Here is a 24,251-nt window from a genome sequence, read left to right on the forward strand (position 1 = left end):
TACACAAATGTTAACAGCAGTTTTATTCATAATAACCAGAAACTGGACACAGCCCAGATGTCCCTCAGTGTGTGAATGGTATATCCATACAGTAGAATCCTATGAAGCAATCAAAAGGAAGGGGCTGTTGATACACTTGACAACCTGAATGGATCTCCAGGAAATTTTGCTTAGTGCAAAAGCCAATCCCCAAAGGTTACTGTATGATTCCGTGTATATAGCATTCCTGAACTGACAAAATGATAGATGGAGAGTGGATTAGTAGACGCCAGGGGTGTGTGGCTATAACAGGGCAGCATAAGGGATCTCCATGAGTGATGGAGATGTTCAGTGTGACTGTGGTGGACAAATGAACTTCCATGTGTGATAAAAGTGCATAGAACTAAACACACATGCACACAGATGAGTTCATGTAGCAAGGTCGATGCATTTTGTCAATGTCAGTTTCCTGGCTGTCATATTGTCCATTAGGGGAAGCCCGGTGAAGGGTACAAAGAGTCTCTTATTATTTTTCACAATTGCATGTGAATCTACATTTCTTTCAAAACAAGTTTTAAACATTTGAATAAACATGTTAAAATGTTTATTATGCATCCAAGTCTCCAACACACATCTCACAGAGGATGAAGTGGTGTGAACAGATGGTGTCCCACTGTGAAGAATAAGCTCCATGTCCATTTGGCATCTGTCCCAGGACAGGTCCTGTGCTGGGCACTGCAGAGAAGGTATGTTTATGCTGGCCTGGATGCTGGGTGAGGATGCTAAGCCAGGACGCTGGCTGAGATACTGGGCCCTTCCCTCCCCGACCTGCAGGGGGCAGTCTGGCCATGCAGTGATGGGGCCCGCAGTGGAGGCTCTGCAGGGCTCAGCTTCTGAGTACCAGCTGTATGAGTACCAGCTCCTCTCTTCTCCTCCCCTCCCCTCCCTCTCTCTCTCTCACACACACACACGTGCACACACATGCACACATGTGCATCCCAGAGCCCATGAGCTCATTCTACCCATGGCTAGCAGGCTGGGTGGGATCGTTTCTCCTTGAGCTCTTTGTCCGGCTCAGTTTCAAATGACTCATGAGTGGCTTTCACCATCTCCCCAAGGAGCCCCCCTTACTGGCCCCATAAACCTTCCCAATTAGGCCCCAATTAGGCAATGTTTTCTGATAAGCAGCTGCTCACCCACTCCTTCCAGACCACCTGAGAGAACCGCTCCCTGTTCTGGGCAGCATCTGGGCAGCGCAAGCTCCCCAGTCTGGCCCTCCTAGATCCTCCCCAAACCTCATTCTCATCATGCTGTTGGCTGGGCAACTGAGGCCTGAGTGGCTGAGGAGTGGGTGGGCATCAGCTGGGAAGGCGGTCCTCTGTGCGTTCGGTCTCTGTCTCTGGCCCTGGGAGGAGGCGACTGAGAAAGCCACTGAATTGACAATTGAGGCCTTGCTTCTGCATCCAAACTAGGCCTTAAAGATGTCGGGTGGGCCTGGCCCAGGGAGGTGGGCTGCCCTTGCCCAGCTTGGGGTCATGGTGGGCACCCCCAGCTTTGCAGGAGTTTGCTGTTCTGCTGAGACCTGGGTAGCCCCCTCTGCATGGCTGGGTGTCAACATTCTCAGGACCCACTGCTGTGCATGATTCTGGCAGTTCACAGCGCCAAGGTCTCCATGAAGTTGGATGTTTGCAAAAGTGCCAGTGAGCCGTCACAACCTACCACCCTTGTCTTTCCTGTCTCGGGGTGGGCTTTGTTTCACAGTACACACCCCTCCCTGGCGCTGATGAGGTCCTCTTGGAGCTGTGCCCATCAGCCCCTTGGAGAGCACTGCCATAACTCTGGTTAGGAACATGTACAGGGTAGAGACGCAGCCCAGCCTGGACCACTCCTTGCTTTCCCTCATGCTGCACAGGGTGGCTGCAGCCCCCTTATTAGTGTCAGCTTGTCCTGCCTCATACTCTGGATGTCCTTTCCCAGAAAGCTGGCCTGTGCCAAGCAGGCTTGGGTGGCCATGGCAGGGGGAATAAAAAAAGCCCCAAGCCGAGGTTTCTCTAACAGAAACACGGGGCCACTTTGCCATTGGCCAGAGCATGCTATGCTGGAAGAAAAAGCTCTGACCTCCTTGGATAACACACCCTCCTCATGCTGTGCTGAGGCCAGCAAGATTATCTGGAGGTGGCTTAGCTGGTGAAAGCAGGAGACTGGGATCATGTGTTTGCCACTGCCCCACCCCCACTTGCTTTGTGTCCTTTGAGCTAATTTGCCGGGTTCTCTAGGCCTCAGTTTACCATCCAGGGTCAACTGAACCAGGTGCTGGTCTGTCAGTGGCTGTTCCACGTTAACTTACCTTCCTTCTCCACGCTGGGCAGACACAGTGAGGCGAGGCCAACGTGGGATGGCCAGGGGAGGTGTTGCAGGTGACCAGAAGCTGCAAAGGTGGGCTGGGGCTGGGTGTGGGGGAGGCAGGAGTTGTGGACACAGAGGTGGGAAGCACCTGGCCCCCTCCAAAGAGGTCCAGACGGCATGGGCGCCTTGAGGTCTGTAGGCAGTAGGGCCACCTTGGCCATGGAGGAGATGGGAATGCAGGCAGGGGCGGGGTGAGGAGGTCAGACCTGATGGGGAGGTATGAGGCCTGGGAGACTCCTGGGTGAGGGAACCTGTGTCCCCAGGTCCAGCTGGGGTGGGGGTAGCTGGTGGCACCACCTCAGTTGCTGCCGTCACCCCAGGCACAGGGGGCAAGGGCAGCCTCTCCCAGACCCTCAGGGGTATTCCCAACGTCACTCTGCACCGGGCACTGCCCCCCCCAACCCCCCCTCCACTCCACTCCCATGTTGCATGGCCCGGCAAAGTCTGGTCCTCCTATAGACCTTGGTTCTCACTCCCTGGACTGAAGGGGTCTCTCAGAATTCCTCCCCTGCTGATACCTGGGGGAGGCTTAGCACTCAAAATCAGGTGCCATAGGGCCACTCAGTCTGGCTGGGATAGCCCCCCAAGCTGCTATGAGCTGACAGCCCCCAGTGAAAGCAGAACCCCAGTCTTCCTTCCCCTTCCACAGATGGTGCTCATCTCTCCAGTCCCCTTTTTGCCAACTATAGCCCTGCCAGTCACTGGCTGGAACCTCAGCTGGCCGCCTCTTTCCTTGGGACTTTCTGGGTGGCCAGAAGAGAACCCTCCACGCCCCACAGAATGGAACTCTATAAGGCCTACAGCGCCTTCCAGACACACATTTACAACCTCACACTTCATTTTTTTGGACGTAATCTCTGTGCCTTTAAACATGTCATCACTTTGCGTCCCCTCACCCCATGCCTCACACTTCCCGGGTGTGGGAGCCAGCCCTTCAGGTGGAGGCCCTGGGGGCTGTGTTGAGGCCCTCGGAGGTGGGGATGACAGGGTGTCCCCAAGCCCTGCAGTCCAGGTGGGCTGGGGCTGCTTTGGTTGGTGTTCTCTTTGCTGTGCCAGCCCTGTTGGTGAGATGGCCGAGTGTGGTGTGAGCAGATGAGGGCATTGGAGGGCCCCCTCCCACAGGAAGAGTCCCCGGAGTGGGGAATGATGTGAGGCTGGTCACACCCACAGAGAGGCAGAACTATGGGCAGAGGTTTCTACAGTGTGACATTACAACTTAGAAACACGACTCCCTGGAGTTGGATGGGTCTCAGATGGGGAAACTGAGGCCCAGAGAGGAAGTGATTTGCTCAGGCCCCATCTTCTCCCCACCCTCTTCTCACCCAGCCAAGCACCCAGGTCCCCAGGAAAGATGGGGTATGCTCACCTGGGTGGCCTTTTAAGAGAGGTGAGAGCCCAAGGATATGTCCTGCTCTACGGGCCACTGTCAGGGTACATCTTTGGCCCTCCTGTTTTGCGTCGCAGCACTGTCCTGACACAGGTCACAAAGCAGTAGATCCTCAGAGCCCACTAGCCCAGCCTTTGGGGGGTGCTCAGACTCCCAGACTCTGGGTCATTGTGCCCAGAAGCAGCAACTCTGAGTACAGATGTCTGATAGGGAGCTGGGCTCTCCCCTTCAGGCCCAGGACTTGAGGGCTCTGGCAGCCCTGGCCTAGTGGGCCCATGGAGCTTCTAGTGTCATCCGAAGGCTGGCATTTCGTGGACACTTATCCCACAGCCTGGACCCCAGAGCAGTGCTCTCCTCCCTGGTCTGTGGCTGTTGACATGGAGAACCCTTGGCTCAGGGGTTTCTAAGGTTTCTCCTTGACCCCATCCTGTGTCTGGTAATTCGTGTTACCTGTTTTAATTTTGGTTTTCGGTTCTCGGACACTGACTTGCTTTAGCAGTGGCTCTGCGTCATCTCTCCTCCGTGTCCCTGGCAACTCCTCTTGCCTCTAGCAGCGACAAGACTCCTTTGTCCAGTTCTCACAGTACAGAGGTTCTGAGAAGGAGGTCACCCGAGGATCAGCGCTGGCAGTGACCTCAGCCTCTAGTTCACCTCCCTTGATTTAAGGATAGGAAGAGAGAGGTCCCAAAATGTTGAGCGACCCGGCCCGCACAATCCCTCATCAGGTCGCCTCATTCCCAGGACAACAAACCAGGGAGCAGAGCCCCTCTGGCCTCGCTTCCTGAACTGTCAGTCTTCGCAAAAGGCAGGGGCATCACCTGCTGGCTTGTCTCCCCTTTCATGCAAACTCCTCCGGGAGCCGACGCGCGCGCTCCAGCTCCGGACTGACACCGGAGTCCCCTGCGGCACTACCCCTTGCCTCGCGGCCAAGAACTCCGCCTTGGCCCCGCCCCAGGCCACACCCCGCCCCCGCGGCCGCCCCAAGTCCCCCACCCCCAGGTCCCTCCCACCCGCTTGCTCCCACCCGGCTAGCCGCCCAACGCCGGCCCCGCCGTCTTGCCCCAGGCCACCAACGCTCTGTCTTGGCTCCACCCCCACAGCCGCCCTGGGGCTCGTTCCCTTCCCCCGGCCCCCGCCACGCTCCCGCCCCTTCCGGCCGCCCCGGTTCCCACCCGCCCCCTCGCGTGCCTCCCTTCCCACGCGCGAGACGCGCCCTGAGACCCGAGTGGCCGGGCAGCAACGAGGCTGGGCGGGGCGCTGGCTCGGGTTTCGGCCCGCCCCCGGCGCCGGCGTGACCCCTCCCCGGGCGCGGGCGGGGCCGGGCCAGCTGGCCGGCGCCCCGCCCCCGGCCTGGCGCTCCGGGCGCTATAAGAGGGCGGCGGCTGCGGGGCGCCCAGCGCGGGGCCAGGAGCGCGATGGTCAGCCGCCGCGGCGCGGCAAGATGCTGGATGGGCCCCTGCTGGCGCGCTGGCTGGCCGCGGCCTTCGCGCTGACGCTGCTGCTCGCCGCGCTGCGCCCCTCGGCCGCCTACTTCGGGTAGGTGCCTCGGCAGCCCGGCGGGCGGGGCGGGCGGGCCGTGCCCGAGGCCGGCGCGGGCGCGAGGGCGGGGGCGACCCAGGTGCGCGGGGCGCGGTGCCCGGGCTAGCGAGGGCCCCCGGGTTGCCTGGAGCTGTTTGTTTGCGGAGCCCGCGTCGCTGGGTCCGCGAGTCGGTGTCCCCGTGGCGCGGAGCGCGGAGAGGGGCCGGCGTACCCGACGGGCTGGCTTGAGGCCCCGGTCCTCCGTGACCCCGGAGCCGTAGTCGCTGCGGCCGCTCCCGCGGCCGTGCGTGAGGCTCCCTGGAGCTCCGGGACCAAGCTCTGGTTATCGGCTCCCTTAGGCCAGGATTTCTTGCCAAATGTCTGGAGCCTCCCTGGCCCCTGCACACCCACCCCCCCTTGCAGTTTCCCCCTCCTTTCTCTCCTCGAGAAGTTAATTTAACAACAACAAAAAAAATACGTACAAAATCCAGATGTTCCTTGCTCTGAGCCCCAAAGGGAAAAAAAAAAACTCCAGACTGGAGGAATTTTATTTTTCTTGCGCTTTGCTTCTGACGTTCGCTCGGGCCCCGGCCCGCGGGAGCGCGTCTGTGGGACCTCTCCGGTGCGCAGGGCCCAGCCCAGCCGTGAATGCTGCCTCCCGCCGCCTCCAGGGTCGCTGTCCTGCGCGCTTCTCCGCAGCAGCAGTTAGTGTGGTTTGGGCTCGTCTCTCTCCGACGTTCCTTCCTGCCCTTCCTCGTTCCTCGCTCCCAGATCTGGGATGTCCAGACGGGCGAGCTTTGGGGACCCTCGCTGTACTCTGCAGATGGGCACACCGGGGTCTGGGTGGCATCGTGTGGGCAGCCCTCCGGATCTCCCCAGTCTCCCCGCCTCCTTACCCCGTGCCACTCCTGGAGCCGAGGCCACCCTCGCGTCCTGCCCAGTCCCTGTCCTGCGTGCCCTGCGGCCGTTCCCGGGCTGCCGCCCTCCACCCGTCGTCACCTGTTCCCTCTCCCCTGGACCAGGCGCCGGCGCGCAGCGTCCTGGCCGGCAGAGGGCCCCGTTGGTCCAGAAATGTGGCACTGCCAGGGCGGGGAGAGGCCGACTGGGCGAGAAGCCCTGCAGGTGTATCCTGTTCTCAAAGAAAATAAAATATTTTCATGGGAAACTTTCCCTTTGTGTTTTTCTCCCCCCTCCCCCTTCTCCTGTTCTTTTTTCCTGGGTTGTCTTCCAGGGTCAGCTCCCTGTCTCCTTACCCTGGAGACCCCACCCCGCAGCCAGAGCTGTGGCTGTGGGTTTGGCCCGCCTGGGGCCCAGGCTGTGCAGAGGCTGGCACGCCCCTGCATGCCATCTGTGCAGCCTTTGCCTCACCCTCTCGGGCAGAGGGAGGGTCAGAGGCTGGCTGTCTGGCTGCAGGTCCACGGTGAGTCACGATGGCCTGTCAGCCAGCTGTGCCTTCTCGCTGTCCGGGCTCAGCCATGGGTCTGCTCACCAGGCTTCAGACACACCCTAGGCTTGTCTGCGCCACGCTGTGCTCTGCTTGGAGTCTCCCTGCTGCTGGCCTTTTCTCTCTGGGAAGATCAGACCCACAGGGTGGCGTTCAGGGTCCTGGCTCCCGCCCTCCATCCCAACCCCTGTAGCATCCCTCTTTTTCTCCGTGTTTTCTCTGCACTTTGTTACCTTCAGGGAAGTGTGGCCAGTGGCTGTGTGGCAAGTCAGGAGGGCTTGGAGCCCCTGTGGCTTCTCCAGCTAGCCCTTCTGGCCCTGCTCTTTAATCCCAAAGGCCCCCTCAAATGAGGCTTCCCAAGTCCTGCCCCGTGGGTAGCATAGAAAGCAGTTCTGCTGCCTCTGCTGGGGGTACACCCCACTTCCCCCCTCCCCCTGCCACCAGACAAGAGAGACAAGACTCAGCTTGGTGGATGGAGGTCCTGGAGGATGGCAGGCTCTGTGCCAGCCCCACAGGCAGGGAAGGTAAGGGACCTGGTGCTGGAGTCCACTCAGGATAGCACCAGGCATGGAGGCCCAGCCTCTGGCTAGCAGTGACTGGCTGAGCCTGGGTCTGGGGCCCTTTCTCCGGGCTTAATAAAGGGGCAGGAGCCAGAGGGGAGGGGGAGGAGGAGATGGCCCAAGGCAGGCAGGGCCAGGCAGGGCTGGGCCAGAGCCAGGGGGCCTCTCTGTGCCTTGTACTGGGGCTTCCCTCCCCACCCCAAGTACAGAGGGAACAGGGGGAAGGAGCTGGGATCCAGCCCTCCTCTCCCTTCCCCCACTCTGAAAGCTCTGCCTGGCACAGAGGCTCACAGGCAGGGCAGCTCCAGTTACAGCCCAGAAACCCAGAGAGGCTGGCCTGGGGGAGGATCACGTGGGTGGTGGGAGCCCTCCCCGCCCCGCCCCCCCCACCCCCCCAGGCTGCAACCCAACCCGCCCTGCTCCTGCTGTCCTGCTCAGCCTCTGGCCACCAGGCAGGGCCCTCCAGGTCACCTGCCTGCCATGGGAAGGGGCTCTCCTCTCTTCCTCCCTGGCCTGACCATTCTTTTTGGTGTGATTAGCAGGTGGTGTTTCCATCTGGTTCTCCTGGGGCTACAGAGATGTCTGTGCTCTGGGGGCCTAGACAGCTGGCCTGATGCTCTCTTGGAAGGAAGTGGAGCCTGGCTCTAAGGAGGAAAAGACTGTCCCAAGGTCTTGTGGCAAGTTTGAGATACAAACTTGGACACCCCTCCCTGCTGCCAACCACCAAGCCCCCTGCCCCACCCCATAGATCTGGGTGGGCTCTCCCATACTTTGCTCCTCTCTTGGCGTTATCCTCAGGTGAGAATATAGAGCTAAAGGGTGGGCCTTGTGTGCTGAAACCTGCTCAGGAAGGGATGCCCCAGGCCCTGGGGCAAGCCACCCTTGTGCTCCCCTGAGCCTGGAGCCAGGGGCTGGATCTGGGGATGTGGGGGATCTGTGCTTGCCAGAGCAGGGTCTGGGCTCCCCAGCACCTTGCTGCCTCTTTCTTAGAGGTCCCGTGTGTGTGCTGAGCCAGCCCCCTCCAGAGGCCCCTGGGGAAACTGCTAGACAGGCATCCAGGGGCTGCACAGGCCAGTGGAGGCCTGAGGCTTCCAACGTGATTAATCTTCTATAGAAGTAAGAAGGGGCACGGTGAGCCCTGAGGCTCTTTCGTGGTGTTGGCTTCAGCACTCCACATTATACAGGAAGCATTTGCAGGGTGATGTGGGGGAGTGGGGCACTGCTGTGAGGTCTGGGCTCGTCCCAACTCTCTGGTCCAAGTAGCCTGGAGGCCTGCATGGAAGAGGCAGCACCAGGTGTGACACTAAGGGCTTCCCTAGCCCATGAGGGGTGCTGGGAGCCAGTTTGAAAGGCAGCTGAGGTGCTCTGGACCATTGCACATGGGGGAGGGCAATTGGCCTTAGGGCCAAAGGTCTTTTTGTTATTGAAACGTAACTCACATCCTGTAAATTTACTTAGTTGAAGTATACAGTTCAGTGGTTTTTAATACACCCACAAGGCTGTGCAGCCAGCACCGCTATCTAATTCCAGAACATTTTCATCACCCCAGAAACCTCATATCCCATCTCCCCCTCCCCCAGCCCCTGGCAACCACTAATCCACTTTCTGTTTCTGTGGATTTGCCTATTCTGGACATTTCATATAAATGGAATCATACCATATGTGGCCTTTCACGTCTGGCTCTTTTCACCGAGCATGCTGTTTCCACGATTTATTCACCTTTGTAGCAAGAATCAGTACATCATTCCTTTTTGTGACTAAATAATATTTGACTAGCTGGACATAGGGCAGTTTTCTTCCACCTATTCATCTGTTGATAGACGCTTGGGTAGTTTCAACCTTTTGGCTATCGTGGATAATGCTCCTGTGAAAATTGGTGTACACGTTTTTTTTGGCTGTATGTTTTTAGTTTTTCTCGGTACATACCTAGAAGTAGAATTGTTGGATCGTATAGTAATGCTACGTTTAACCTTTTGAGAAGCCACCAAACTGTTTTCCACAGCATCATTTTACATTCCCATCAGTAATGCACCAGGGTTCCAATTTCTCCACTCCTTGCCAATGCTTGTTAATTCTCTGATTTTAAAGAAAACATATTTTTTTGTTTGTTTTTAAATTCTGACCACCCTGGTCGATTTGAGGTGGTGTCTCGTTGTAGTTTTGATTTACATTTCCCTGATGACTAGTGATGTTGAGCATCTTTTCATGTGCACAGTGGCTATTTATACTGTCTTATTTTGGGGAAATGTCTATTCAGTTTCTTTACCTACTTTTTGGCTCAGTTGTTTGTCTTTCTGTTGAGTTGTAAGAGCTCTTTAAATGTTCTAGATCTATTCTTGGACTGAGGAAAACCTGTTTTCTTGACCTGTGAGCTGGCATGCTCTCACCCCTTCATACAGGGGCTGCACCCATGGGTCTTCACAACAGGTCTTCCCCCTGCTTGGCCCCCAGTGGACTATGTGGGGGGCCAGGGTGCAGGTGGCTGTTCATTTGCTGGAGCCTGGTCTGGGGTTGGGGCTAGCTGGGGGCCCTGGCACTGTGCTTGAGGTCTGCCCCAGAGGGGCTGCTGTCACTGGGGTGAGGGAGGGCTCTGAGTGCGGGTCAGGGAGGGTCGACTGCCCAGCGCCAGGAGGTGAGGGCATCTCCTCTGCTTCTCTGAATACTGAGCCTGGGGCTCAGCTGGCAGTCCTGTGTGGCCACGTGCCTGCTGGCTGCTTGGAGGAGGGGCTCCCAGCTGGTCCCTAGAGTAGGAAGAAGGAGGGAAGATTTCCTGGGCAGCAGGAGCGAGCCTAATGGTAGAATGGTAGAATGACAAGGCTGTACGGTGAGCCTGTGAGTGGGCAAGGGGTAAGATGGAGCCCTGCTAAGAGAACGAGACAGCTCTGACAGGGGCTGGGCGGGCTTGTGTATGGGGCTGAGGGCTGGGGCTCACCTGTAGGGGAGGTCAGCCTTTCACAGAGAGGCTGGGGAGACCCAGAGTCCACTGGGGCTAGGGAGGGGCTGACAGAGGGAGAGGTGTCCCAGGGGATTCCCTGGCTAGGGGTGGTGGTGCTGTGAGCTAAGCAGGCAGGAGCTTGGGGAGTCACGTGGGTTTGGGCAACAGGGCAGGTGCTACCCATGGAGACCCACCTCTGGACAGACATGCCCGAAACAGTCCTGCAAGGCCTCAGGTCTGGTGTTTGAGGGAGAGGCCATGGAGAGCAGTGTGCTTCAGAGGGTCAGGAGAGGGTAGGCCTGCACTGGCAGCTGAGGTGGGGGAGGGCCCAGGCGATGGGGCCCTATCCACAGTGTCCAGGGCAGCTGAGGGGCTGGCAGGGAGATTGCTGAGGCCCCTTGGAAGCCCTGTGGGTGAGACCTCAGAACAGCAGGTGACGAGGGATGCAGGGCAGGGGCAGCAGGCTGAGGGAAGGTGCCTGGGGATGTGGGGAGGGCTTCAGGTCAGGGAAGGGAGCTCCAGGGACAGGAGAGGATAGAGGGGTGGTGTGTGGAGGGGCCTGGGCTTCCTGCCTGCAAAGGAGGGGGGATTCTTCTTGGACTATGGTCCAGGACCTCTGTGGCCAGTAGAGGGACCTAGGTGTTCCAGTTCCCAGCCTATGGGTCCAGGGCAGACATGGGGAGGCAGTTGGAAAGAGCAGGCGGGGGAGGCAGAGGGGATCCCTTGGGGAGCTCACTGCCCCTTGCATCTCTCGTCTCCAGAGTCCCTCCTGCCTCCCCCCTTCTCCTGGCCAGTCTTCTCTGGGGGGCTGTGGACTCCCAAACCGTTGGCCCCTGCCTGGCCTATTGTCCCCTTCCATAGGCTCCTGGGGGGGCCCTGCCCTGGCCCCCTAATACAGAGACCAGATAGAGGCAGGTGGGAGCATCAGGCCAGGACTGGGCCTCTGGGCTGGGAATCTCGTGCACACAGGCTGTGGAGTCCGGTGGCCTCTTGGTGGGGTCTGAGGTGAGGAGGAAGCCGCCGCCATCTGGCTCCCCTCAGCTGTGTGAGCAGATGTTCTGCCACAGCCGGCGGCCGTCTGGACGGGAGGACAGCTGGCCTAATCTCACCCCCGTCCTTGCCACTGTGGTCCAGGACCTGACTCCAGAGCCATGGGCACTAGCATGATCCTGCCCAGGCTCTCAGGGTGGCCCCAGACTGAGGGTGGCGCCCACCACCCACCCCAGGGGCCTTGTGATATAGAGGACAATAGAAGTGTGTGGGTATTTTTTCTCCTGGAAAAGAATGCACACACACGATTCCTCCCGGGGGGCTGTGGGCCCTGAATTCGGGGAGGAGCGATGAGCTGATAAGGGGCCTGGCTTGGCTTTCCTGGCTGTAGAAAAATGACACCTGTCAGCAGGGCCGGCACTCAGCCCCCTTAATCCCAGCCTGGGGGGCACCCGGCTCCCTTTGTGTATTGTCCCAGAGGTGGGGGTGCCCCTGCAGTGCCCACCCTGGCTCAGCAGACTGCAGGAGGTTTCAGAGGAGGCGCAGTTGTCTGGGAAGTGGGTGAGGCCAGGTCCCTGCTTGAAGGTCAGCCTCTGGTGGGTGGGGAGCAGGGCCACTGTCCTCATGGGGCTACCCATCCTCCTGCGTCTGCCTCAGCTGTTGCCTCTTCCAGGAAGCCAGAGCATAGCCCAGAAGTATCACTCCTTACCTGTAGCTCACCTCTGGGGAAGCCAGGAGGTTCCCTTGTGGTGTCTCCTCCAAACTGCGCTGGGCTGACTCTTCCGAGGCCTGTGAGGGGGTCCCTCCGCTTCCTGGCTCTGCACCCAGGAGCCTGGTGTGGGGTCTGAGGTGCTCGTTCTCCAGGTGGCCCAGCCCCCTGCTCACCCCTGGCCCTAACCTCCACCACGCTGCACCCACACTTGATGACTGGGCCATTACACCTTCCAGCGCAGGGATGGTGGGCCAGGTGCAGCAGACACAAGACAATGGGGCCTAGATGTTGGACAGAGGCTTTGCGGGCGTTTTTACTGTGGTGCCATGCTGAGGGGAGAGGGCTCTGCTGGAGCTCCCAGGGTGGGAGGTGGGGGTTGAGGACCCCACTGAGCGAGGGTCGGGGAGGTGGGAGCAGGTGGCTGCCCACGGTGCATAGCAGGTCTGAGCAGGCCTCTGGAGTGGGGCTTGGTAGCGTGGGCTGGACGATGACCAGCCTGTTTTCCTGCAGGGACTAATCATTAACGGACATCTGTGGGCTGGTCCAGGGTCTCCAGAGGAGGGCAGCCCCACTCAGGACAGTATCAACCTGGGTGGTGTGCTGGCCATCTGGCTCTGTGACCTGCGGGCACAGCCCGCCATGCTCCCCTGCTCCTCCCAGTGAGGTTCCTGGCTGGCCTGGTGCCCCTAGCCACAGGAGGAAACCCGGCCGCCCAGCTGGCAGGCCCTGCACCTCGAGACCGGCAGCCGGACGAGGGAATGGAAAAAGGCAAGCCTCAAGCTGCGTTTGTTTTTCTTAGCGATACCTGAGGTAGACGTGGCCAGGGAAGTGGTCTGGCCCGAGAGTAGAGGCTGCCAGGGGCTCCCAGACCAGAGCACACCAGACCTGGCTCCCTCTTGGACAGAGGGAGCAGCAGTGGCTGCCTCAGGCCACCCCAGGGTGGGGTGTTGATTGAGGCTGTCCCAGTGTTCCCCATCTGTGTCTGGCATGGTGCTAGGCCCCTGGGAGGCCAGCTCCAGGAAGGAAACCAGATATCAAAGTGATGCTGGTAGTGGCGGCGGTGGTGGTGGGGTCCGGTGGCTCTCCGAGCACCTGCCCTGCATCTTGCCTGTCCTTTGTGGCAGCCCCGTCGTGGGTCCACAGCCATCTCTGAGGCCTGGGGGTGTGGTGACCAGGGCACAGAGGTGGCCTGGTCACTCTGGTTCCTCCATGAAGCCACTGCAGCCCGTCTTCTCCTTGCGGCAGTCAGTGAATGTGGGGGTCCCATGCAGCCTCAGCCACCTTCCTGGGGGCTTTCGGCATGCCACTGTCCAATCTGGGCTCCACCGTCCTGCTCTGGAAAGGGGGCAGTTGGCTGGTGGCCCTCAGAGTCTGGGGGTCCCACGAGTTCTGCTCGCTTCAGGGGCCTCGTGTGGATGAGGACCTTTCTGTTAGGCTTGGGGGTGCCAGGCCTGGTGGGCAGTGCTGTGGGTCCCAGTGTAGTGGAGTTTGCTGAGTCCTGTGTCTGCCAGCTGACCCCCAGGGTGGCCAGGCCTTAGCTAGGCAATCCCCTGGACAGTGATGGATCTGCGGACTGACTAAGAGCTCTTCGTGCCCTGGAATCTTCAGGCCCCATGAGGTGGGGAAGTCGGGGCCTGGCAGTTCTCACAGCTGATGGAGGTGACAGCTGTCACAGACACAAGGTCTCTGCCACAGTGTGACCTGTATGCGGGGAGCTGCCCTCCCGCCCTGCTCAGCCCCATCCCTTGGCCCTCACCTCCTCCTTGGCACGGCAGGGCACCAAGTGATGGTGGAGCTCTCGGGGAGCCCCAGGCTCTGGTGGTGTCTATGCCCACCCCACACCCGCCTGCTTGGGTGGGAGGCTGCAGGCCACGGGAGGATGGAGGGTTAATCTCAGAACCAGTTCTCAGCACTGGAATTTGTTTTGAATTTGATTCACACAGAAATTAAACGCCGTCTGGTGGGGCTGAGGTTTCCTTGGCAGGGCGCTGTGGCTTCTGGAACTCCGGCCTCTTCTCCTTCCGCCCAGCCCAGGGTCTCAGCTCCCCATGCCCGGGGAGCTGGGTTTGTGGGCAGGGTGGCCCTTGTGGTGGCTGGGCCTGTAGGCAGGAGGAAGGGCAATCGAAATCTGTTCCCCTACCCCAACTGTGAGTGAGAAGGGGTGAGGTGTTCTAGGGGCTGAGTGATGTGGGACAAGGATGGCTCCAGTACCAGCGCGGGCAAACCTGCACCCACCCTCTTCCGACAATGCCCGTCCCGCTACCTGGCTGTCCTTGGGGCAGATGTGAGGATGTGTGACTGGCTGGGTGCTCAGAGAGGCTGCGCTAGTAGTCCCCAAGCAGTCAGGCATGACAGCCTCAGGCCTGGTCCACAGAGGGGGTTGGGCATCCCCAGACTTGGCTCTGTCTGTCCTAGGTTCTTTCCTGCTGCCCCAGGGCTGGAGTGTGCTCTCTGCAGAGCTCGTCAGAGGGGTGAGCCCTCAGCAACGTGGGACCTAATCCAGGATGATCTGGTCTCAAGATCCTTACCTTGATTACTTCTGCAAAGAGCCTTATTCCAAAGAAGGCACATTCTGAGGTTCCAGGTGGCTGTGATTTGGGGACCTTTATCCTGTGCTTCAGATTATTCCTGCAAACAGTTTCTCAAATACGGCGACCAGCATATGGTCAGAGATAGCTTGGTGTGCAGGGAAATGCAGCCAAAGGACTTGCAGAAATGATGGCAGCAGACCAGTAAACAGAGCATCCCACACTGAATAAAACAACTCTCACTGTGCTTGCAGGAGCAAGATAAGCTTGGGATATCTGTAAGGAATGAGAAGCCACAAAAACTGACCCAGCAAGTTTGGAAAAACCAAATAGAACTGGGAAAAATTTTAAGTAGTAGACTGATTTGAAAGCAGATTATAAACAGTTGAAGAGAATTAGCAAACTGTAAGATGGGTCAAGAGAAATTACACAGAGTGTGGCATGGGAAGGCAGATACACAGAAAGCAGAGAGGGTGAGAAACCTGGGGACACAGTGAGGAGGTCCCACATGCTCCACCAGAGGCCCAGAGGTAGAAGAGAAGAGAAACTGATGAGGTGATACATGGAGAGAATGGCTGAGAGTTTTTCTGAAACTGATCAGAACAATCAAGAAGATTCAAGAGGCCCAGTGTCTTTCTAAGCAGAAAAAAAAAAAAAAGCTCATGCCAGAACATGACAGATTGCAACTGCAAAACACCAAAGCAATCCCAAAAAACAAAATACAGATTACCTTCCAAGGATTGTCAGGCTGACAGCTAAGTTCAGAACTGAGAGCAAAGCCAGGAGGTGGTGGGACCATCCCCTTGGTGCATGAAAAGAAAATAACTGCCAGCCAAGAACTCTACGCTCGGTGAAGATTATTGTAAAATGAGGGTGAAATAAAGACATTTTCAGACAAATTGAGAGTTGCTCTGAAGGAAATGTTGACGCCGCAGCTTAGGCATGGGAAATGGCCCTGCTGTGTTCCAGACACAAAAAGGAGTGAACAGCAAGGAGAAGGTCACAGGGAAGGAGGGGATAAGGGAGCATTGAACAACTTCCTGTTGGGTCCTAAATGTAGAACTAAAATACACAACAGCATATAATTCCAGGGAGTCAGCAAGGTTGTGTTCTCAGGCCTCATATTACTGAGAAGGGGGTGGTATTGACCAACATTGAACATGGGTAACTTATAGACTCATGTTGTAATTTTGAGGGTAACCATGAAAATAATGGAAATATATGACTTCAAATTAACAAAAGGAAAAGGAGAATAATGAAAATAACCCAAAAGAAGGCAGGAGAGGAGAAAAGAAAAAGAAGAGGCATGGCCAGCAGAAAGGATAAACTGAGACCCCAGGACCCCAGTGGATGAAATGTTCCAGGCATAAGGCTGAGGTGATTGGGGTTGTGGTCACGTCCTGAGTCTAATTATAGGCTCTGGGTGAGAGACACACAATGTAAGGATAGAGAACATAAGAGGATGGAGAGAGAACACACCAGCTCAATGGGCCATAAGGTAAAGAGGGAAATGAGAGTAGAGAGAGACTCAGACTCAGCACAGTGATCTGAGCTGTGACTGTTTTAGTCAGTGACCTGGGGCTGTTTCAGGCTCAGTCTGGTGCCCTGAGGCTGCAGTTTCGGAGAGGCTGAAGCAGCCACAGTGGTAGCTTAAATGCATATTTTAGAAGTGGAGAGACACTTGAAAGCACTCAGCAAGTGTCCATCACAAAAGTGAGGAAGAGAAGTAAGGTAAACCGAAAGAAAGTAGAAGTAGTGCAGAAATCAACAAAAAAAACGTGCATTAGAGATGAACAGATCCCTCTCTGGGAAGGTCTTAGAAACACCTGAGGAGACTAACCCAGTGAAGAGGAGGCTCAGAGTGCTAGTGTCCAGCTACGGGGAACATCATCACAGATTCTGCAAACAAAAACAAGGGAATGTAATGAACAGTTCCATGCTGATAAATCTGCAAATTCAGAGGAAATGGAGAAAACCAAAAAAGTAACAGAAACAGATTTAAGATATAGAAATACTGACTAACACTATAGTAAGCAAAGAAATTGGGTCATTGGGAATGTAAAGTGGTATAGTCACTGTGGCAAACAATCTGACAGTTCCTCAAACAATTAAATATGGAATTCCTCTATGACCTAGCAGTTCCATTCCTGGGTTTATACCCATGAGAAATGAAAACATATGTTCACAAAAATATGTGTACATGAGTGGTCATAGTGGCATTATGAACAATAGCTGAAGAGTGAACAACTCAGGGACTTCCCTGGCAGTCCAGTGGTTAAGACTCTGCGCTCCCAATGCCAAGGGTACGGGTTCCATCCCTGGTCAGAGAACTAAGATCCCTCATGCCGCAGGACGCGGCCAAAAAATAAATTAAATCAATAAAATAAATAAAAAGACTGAACAGCTCAAACGTCCATCACCTGAGGAGTAGAAAAATAGAATGTGGTATATCCATACAAGGGGATATTATTACATGCTACCACACGGAGGGACGTTGAAAACATTGTGCTAAGTGAAAGAAGCCAGTCAGAAAAGGCCACACGTTGTTTGATTCCTTTTATAGGAAATGTCCAGATCAGGCAGACCCACAGAGGCAGAAGGTAGATTAGTGGTTGCCAGGAGTTGGGGGAGGGGAATAGGGAGGTAATAGCTAAAGAGTACGCTAAGTAGTTTCTTTTTGCAGTGATGAAAATATCCTAAAATTGACTGTGGTGGTGTTTGCATATATCTGCAAATATACTACAAAATGCTGAATTATATACTTTAAATGGGCAAAGTTTATGGTAAGTGAATTATATCTTGATATATAAAGGTGTTCTAAAAGAAAAGAAAAAGAAATTGGACCAGAAAAGAAATGTTTCCACCAAGAAAAGGTCAGCCTGCATGGCTTCATGGCAAGTTCCACCAAACAGTCAAGAAGACACGATTCTAATCTGACACAACTCTTCTAGGAAATTAAAAAAAAAAAAAAAACTCCTGCTAAGGCACTGAAACTCAGCAGGAAGAGCATGGGAGAAGAAAATTACAAGCACGGATGCAAACATCCTAGACAAAACATCATCAAGTTACATCAGCAAAACAGAGAAAGGATAAAACCCATCGTGGCCAACTGGGTTTATTCCAGGAATGCTTAATGTCTAACATTAGAAAAATCAATTAGTGAAATTCCTCAATTTAGCAGATTAAAGGAGAAAAATCACACATCAAAAGATGCAGGGATGACATTTGATAAAGTTCAACATCCATTTGTGATTTTAAAAACATTCATAGCAAACTAAAAGCAGAAGGGAACTTCTTTAACTTGATACAGGGTGTCCAGAAAAACACACAGCAAACCTCATGCTTAACGGTGAAATGGCAAAAGCTTCCCTTTTAAAACCAAGAGTCAGACAGGGATGCCTGTCGTCACCGTTGTCTAAATCTGGGTGATGCCAATTGTCTTAACAGACCCTCAAGCATGATGGGAGTCTTTTCTCTCATGTAGCAATCACGTTCTGGCTCTGTGAGTGCATTGACTCCTCGTCTCTCGCCTTGTAGTGCCAGTCTTTAGGGCACCCTTGCATCTGGAGGGGTGGGTCTGGGTAGCAGAGATGAGCAAGGATGAGGGTCCCCACTTTCTGGTGGTGGTGCCCACAGTTCTCTCCTTCACTTCATGGCCACATATGCTCTGTGCTGGCTGGTGGCTGTGGAGCTGGGGGTCAGGAGGCTGGGTCCCAGAGGGTAGCTGGCAGATTCTGCACGATTATGCTGATGGCCCTAGCCAGTGTAGCAAGGCAGGAAGAACCGCATAGTAAGAAAATAGACTGGTGTCTCTGCAGACTGCATGATTGTACACAGAGCATCTGAAAATCATCAGAGATGAATTACAACACATAGCAAGGTCACCAAATACTAAATCAGCATAGGGTCAGTTGGACTTTTGTAGGTCAGCAACAGAGGGAAGACTGACTTTATAAAGTTATTTTATTTTTATACACTATCACTCTGGAACACAGACTGACTCTAATACAGGCCAGCCCTGTGGGAGGCTGTAAGACTTCAGACTTCAGTGGGGGAACGTGTAAGACTTCAGAGAGAGGCAGGAAGGAATCCTGAGTAAATGGAAAGAGATGCTGTTCTCACCAATGGAGAGATTCAAAATTACACACACAGGGGACTTCCCTGGTGGCGCAGTGGTTAAGCATCTGCCTACCAATGCAGGGGTCACGGGTTCGATCCCTGGTCCGGGAAGATCCCACATGCTGCAGAGCAACTAAGCCTGTGCACCACAACTACTGAGCCCACGCGCCTAGAGCCCGTGCTCTGCAACAAGAGAAGCCATCACAATGAGAAGCCCGTGCACTGCAACAAAGAGTAGCCCCGCTCGCCACAACTAGAGAAAGCCCGCACACTGCAAAGAAGACCCAATGCAGCCAAAAATATATAAATAAATTTATTTTAAAAAATTGCACAGAGCAGTCATGACCACCCCAGCAAACCCTGTCATGTGTGTGCAAATGCAGAGCCAACGTGTGCCCTTGGAATCTGTTGGAAGGAGCTCCTGACGGAATCCCAGTAAAACGTTAGGAGCTCGTGACACTAGCCCAGGGTGGAGCCTGGAAATGAGCCACATGTGAGGCTGCTGTGACATCACAGAGCAGCGAGGAGATGGAACCTTTGGGATCCTGAGGGAGGGATGCTGGCCCCACCATACTTCATGGGCAGATGTTGGTGTCAGCTGGATGGAGAGCTGGATGTGCACAGCAAGATGGGGAAGCTTTTGGAAGATGTTTAGGAGATTGTTTATGACATTAGTGGTGGCAGTCGAGAGTGCCTGGGCACAAGGCTGTTTCTTGAGCTGGGTGAGAGCTGTGTTTCCCAGTTGTGCTGCTCACTTCCATGTGTGTATTATATCTTTTGAAGATACCTGAGTGTTGTAAAGTACCAGACCAACATTTAGGTCTCGTTTCTTCCCAGGAAATGGGTCCAGCGCTGGGAGAGGACAGCCAGGTGGAGCAAGGGCAGCCAACCTGGACTCAAGTCCTCCATGGGCTTCCTGGGCAGGCTTATGTGCCCATCGACCCGCCTGTCTCAGACCAGATGCCCACAGAGAGGGAGGGGCAGCTGTGTTGAGCACAGTGGCAGGTGCACTGGTGTGGGCAGCTGGGTGGTTGGAGGGTCTGTGCTGTGCCGGGTGGCCTGGGCGCTTTCTGGGCTGGAAGGCGCAGCCCCTGGAGATAGGCTGTGTGGGCAGAGGCTCATTGCTCCAGGCTGGCATACAGGGCTGAGAGACTGTGAGGGACTTCTCCATGCCACTGGCTGTATGTTGAACTTTGTCATTTTGAATGGGCCACAAGTGCATGGGACAACGTGTGAGTGGCTCACACGCCATAAGGGAGAAGAACGTGTTTCCTCTGCCCCAAGCTGCCTTTATCCTGGGTTGCCCCGTGCACCCACAGGTGTGCACGCAGGTACTCTGCAGAGGTAGGCCTGTGCCTTGCACTGAGTGTACACAGCAGGTGGGCTGCGGCATTTCTGAGGCCTGCTGAATACTGGAGTGGATGGAGCCCATTTATTCAGCCAATCTCCAGTCTTTTTGAATACCAAACAGTGCTTCCAGTGTTTTTGCACGACAGCATTGCATTGGGTAACATGTGAGTGACATACACTTGTATGTTTTTTCTTGCTGCTGACATTAAATTTTTTTTTTTTGCTTATATGTTTTAAGATAACATATCTGTAGTCTGTATTTCTAGAAAGAGAATTGGTGGGTGAATTTTTATAGATATGTCAGTCCAGAATTCCAGCCAAGGAGGAACACCTCCTTCCCTGTGTCCTTGACAATAATCCTATCAGACATTGATTTGTACTCCTCTGATGAATGAAAAATAACCTATCAATATAGTTTTTTGTTTTTGTTTTTGCTGTACACGGGCCTCTCACTGTTGTGGCCTCTCCCGTTGCGGAGCACAGGCTCCGGACGCACAGGCTTAGCAGCCATGGCTCACAGGCCCAGCCGCTCCACGGCATGTGGGGTCTTCCCGGACCGGGGCACGAACCCGTGTCCCCTGCATCGGCAGGCGGACTCTCAACCACTGCGCCACCAGGGAAGCCCTCAATATAGTTTTATTTTGCATTTTTTTGAGTGAAATGCAAATAAGTTTTTAACAGCCAGCTATATTCCCTTCCCTTGAACTGTATGTTCATATCCTGTATCCAATTAACAGTTGATTCCTTTGTTATTGATCTAGAGGAAAAGATACGCCTGTGTCCACATATGTACATGCAACACATGCACATGTGCCCATATGCACATGCCCACACACAAGCAAAGAAACTTGGTCCTTGGCCTGGGATCTGAATTGCAGCATTTCCTCTGTTGGTCTTGGGGTTCTATGCTACTTTTTGCTGTGCAGAGATTCTTGTACATTTAGATAGTCTAATTTATTAAATTTTAAAGGCATTTTGGATTCTGAGTCACTCTGACAAAAGCCTCCCTGATTCTAAGAATGTTTTATGAACCTCTCATCTTTCCTCCAGCACTTCTGTGGGTTCCTCGTTGTGTTGTCGTTTCTGCCTCTTGTCCCTGGGACCTTCTCCACTGAGCCCGGACCCACCTGATGGCCACCCTCTTCCCTGTACCCCATGCATTGTCTCACCCCTGCACCTCCGTGAGGGTTTGTCCTCTGTTGCTGCACTCCGGGCCATAAGTTCACAGGCTGGCTGCACTGAGTCCACACTGACTGTTCAGGGGGCCTGGGCAGGGGCCAGCTGGGCCCCCATAAAAGGGAGGTGGGGATGTGCCATCTTGGGATGAGGGACGCCGGGGGGTAGAGCAGTGCTGCCCCCTTGGGTTTCAGCCTCATGCCTACCATGGGAGCTGGGTGATGGCTCAGGGGAAAGGCCTGGCCCTTGGGCCTCAGGCCTCAGCCATGTGGCCACACGATTTTCAGATGGCCATTCCTGGACTTGAGCTGACCCTTCCTCAACATCCTTCTGCCCAGAACAGATGTAGACCCCACCTGGCCTCAGGAGAGTGTCAGCTTGCCTGTGGCTGTGTTTATGGAGCTGCCTCTGATACCCTGGTGGACATGCTGAGGCCAGGTGGGAGTGAAACTACCTGTAGCTATGTAGACTGGCCCTGGGTGTGGGGGACCCCTGAGTTAGCTCCTCATGTGCAGTGTGGACACAGGCTGGCACCAGGTGGGGGGGGGGCCCTGTCCTCAGTGCCCATGTGCAGAATTTGGACACAGGCACCCCCAATGCCTCCTGGAAGACTGGAAGGCAGCATCACCTGCCATTTGTCTCCCTCTCCTCGTCCGTTTCCAGCCTGGCCCCAGGTCCCCCCAGGATGGCCTTACAGTAGGGGTCTTCTTGGATGCCGGAATGTTTTGGCAGCGGTGGGAGCTTGGTTAATCTGAATCCTGCCTGGGGGATGTGCTGGTTGGAGGCTACAGTGCTTTAGCCATGTGGCACGCAGTTCTGGGCACAGCTGTTGACATTCCTGTCTGGGGACAAGTCTCCACTGTGTGAGCTGTCTTTGTGTGAGGAGTATGGCTCTTCCGGCCTCCAGCCCAGGGTCCTCGGGCCCCTGCCTGCTCACTCTGCCCCAGTGCAGCAGCTGTCCTCAGGCAGGGGCCTGGAAGTCCACAAAACTGCCCCCTGACGTCAGCCTCTGCCACATCCCCATGTCCTTAGGCATGAAGTCCTAATGCTAGATAAGGGGTGCAGGTAACTGGGGCTGCCGTGTGCTGCTACCCCTCCAATGCATCGTCCCAGCTCCAAGCTCACGTGTCTTCTCCCCGAAGGTCTTACTGCCTCTGCATCCCCACTGCTCAGTGGCCCACAAAGGATCTGTCCATGTCTCAGGGACCTTTGGAGCTTCTCCTCTAGCCAGCACCCATGCTGGCCTCCCACAGCACACCCAGGGGCCTCCTGATTCAGAGTGTTGCTTACGGAGAGGGGCACGGGTCTTTCAGCAACGTCTGCACAGACTTGAGCTGGCAGGGATGCCTCTGTGGGCTCTGCTCACCCACGCCCTTGGTCTCAGGGTTGGGAGCAGTTGCCACCTCTGCTCTCCCACAGCTCACCGGTACACTAGCTCTGAGCACTGTGGAGAGCAGGGCCAAGGCCTGGGGTGGGTCTTCTCAGGGTGCCCACCATGGCCTCACTCATGCTGCACCTAAGTGTGCAGAGGTGGGGGGTAGTGGTCCTTTCTGCTCTGCACCCCTAGGCCTGACCAGTCAGCTCTGGTGTTCCGGTAGCCTCCTTGCCCAATGCTGCCTGGGCCTCCTGTCAGCCTGGTTCCCAAGCCTCAGCATCCTGCTTTGCTGTTCTCAGGGAGCTGATCAGCAAGGGTGAGACAGGGGCAACTCCTTCAGGGACTGGGATCCAGAGGCCTCAGGGTAGGGCCGATTCTGCTTTGCACGGGCCCCACCCTTACCAGGGTGGATATGCAGTGACTCCCCTCTCCACTAGGCAGGGCAGGGCATGCTGGGGGGTGTGTGCATGCAGCTACAAAATGTGGTACCCGAGGTTGTCCCCAGGGGAACCTCAACCTGCAGCATTACTGCTGGAGTCTGTTAGAGGGTGGGGTTCTAGAAGGCCCTGCCCACATCCTTTCCCCTGCAGAAAGCTGCAGCTCTCCTTGTCAGCCCAGTGGCCACCGTACCCCTGAGGGGGCTTTGGAAGGACAGCAAGAAATGGGATGGGGCATGGTGTGGGGCTCCAGTATCTGTGAACTCCTGATACCCCTGGTTCCTGGGGTTGGCTGAGGTGAGAGGTGGGGGCTGGGGCTTGTTTCTAGTGGTGGGCTCTGAGCCCCATTCACGTCCAGGTGGGCACCTCTCCCTCCTGAGGGCTGAAGGTCTGGGTGGGGCTGGGCCTGGACGTTCCTGGAGCCCAGATGTGCAGTTGTCTGTCTGGGGACACTGAGGCCCATGGTTCTGAGCACAGAGCAGGCAGAAGGCCAGAGCCAGTCAGTCCCTGGATGGAGCAGCTGGTAAGGAGTTAGGGCAGGCAGGCCAGACAGAGGAAGACGGACCCAGGCCAGGGCCTTGGCTCAGCCAAGAGAAGGGGTGGAGTTGCACAAGGACCAGGAGCCCACTTCCCGGGTGGCACCTGGGTCCTGGGACGAGAGGCCCCTTCTGGTGCACATATTCCAGGAGACCCCATTGGAACCATGGGGGCCATCTGCACAGGCTGCAGGACAGGGAGTGAGCCAGGGCCATCCTCAAGGGACCACAGGGCCGTGGGGGGCACCCCTAGCTGGGGATGGCAGAGTGTGGGGGTCCTAGAGCAAGCTGGGTAAGCAGACATGGGAGTGGGTCGGGGAGGGTACAGTAGATGTACGTCTCATGCGGCCTGAGGCAACTGTGCCCGCTCCCTGCCTTGGTTGTCTGCCCTTGGCCAATACCCTGGGCTGGACAGTCTTCCCAGGTGTGTGTGTATGAGTTTCTAGCTGTGTGTTCCTTCCCCTGTCATCAGACCTGGGCAGTGAGGCTGGTGTCAGCTGGGGTGTGACTCCCTGAAGGGACTTGTTGGGGAGTGGTCAGCATCCGTGTGGATACCTGAGTTATGCTCACTGGGCAGCCAGTGTGAGAACCCAGGGCGTGCAGGGGGCCAGGCAGGGGTCCACAAGCAGTTGGCAGGGCAGGGCGTGAGTGGATATGGGGGCAAGCGGGTGTAGAGAGGATGCCTGGTGGGCAAGGGTCCCACGGCCTTCTCACCACCCCTCTGCTGCCAGGTTCTCTGTGACCTTTCTATACCGTCCCTGGGCCTGCTGCCCCTTCTGTCCCCCAGGTGGGCCCACTG

General features: G+C 55.9%; 1 protein-coding gene and 1 long non-coding RNA gene across 4 annotated transcripts in view; one reads left to right on the top strand and one right to left on the bottom strand.

The window, feature by feature from the left end:
• On the bottom strand, window positions 1-6,672 carry LOC137221982 (uncharacterized). 2 transcript variants are annotated; one of them, XR_010942232.1, is made up of 3 exons: window positions 5,773-6,274; window positions 4,223-4,427; window positions 1-714 (listed from the first exon to the last, which is right to left on the bottom strand). It is a non-coding gene; the product is annotated as an uncharacterized lncRNA (long non-coding RNA). The 2 variants fall into 2 exon arrangements; XR_010942231.1 differs by having other exon boundaries at window positions 1-4,427; window positions 5,773-6,672.
• Window positions 5,145-24,251, top strand: part of WNT9A (Wnt family member 9A) — a 26,315-nt gene continuing 7,208 nt past the window's right edge. The window contains exon 1 of one of the 2 annotated variants that reach the window (XM_067732525.1): window positions 5,145-5,308. In XM_067732525.1, coding sequence (XP_067588626.1) covers window positions 5,214-5,308 — 95 coding nt within the window. In that variant the 5' untranslated portion in view covers window positions 5,145-5,213. Of the gene's footprint in view, window positions 5,309-6,402; window positions 7,259-24,251 lie in introns of those variants that run through there. The other variant, XM_067732526.1, reaches the window with a different exon arrangement.

The sequence above is a fragment of the Pseudorca crassidens genome, chromosome 3, assembly GCF_039906515.1.
Source record: "Pseudorca crassidens isolate mPseCra1 chromosome 3, mPseCra1.hap1, whole genome shotgun sequence".
NCBI lineage: Eukaryota > Metazoa > Chordata > Mammalia > Artiodactyla > Delphinidae > Pseudorca > Pseudorca crassidens.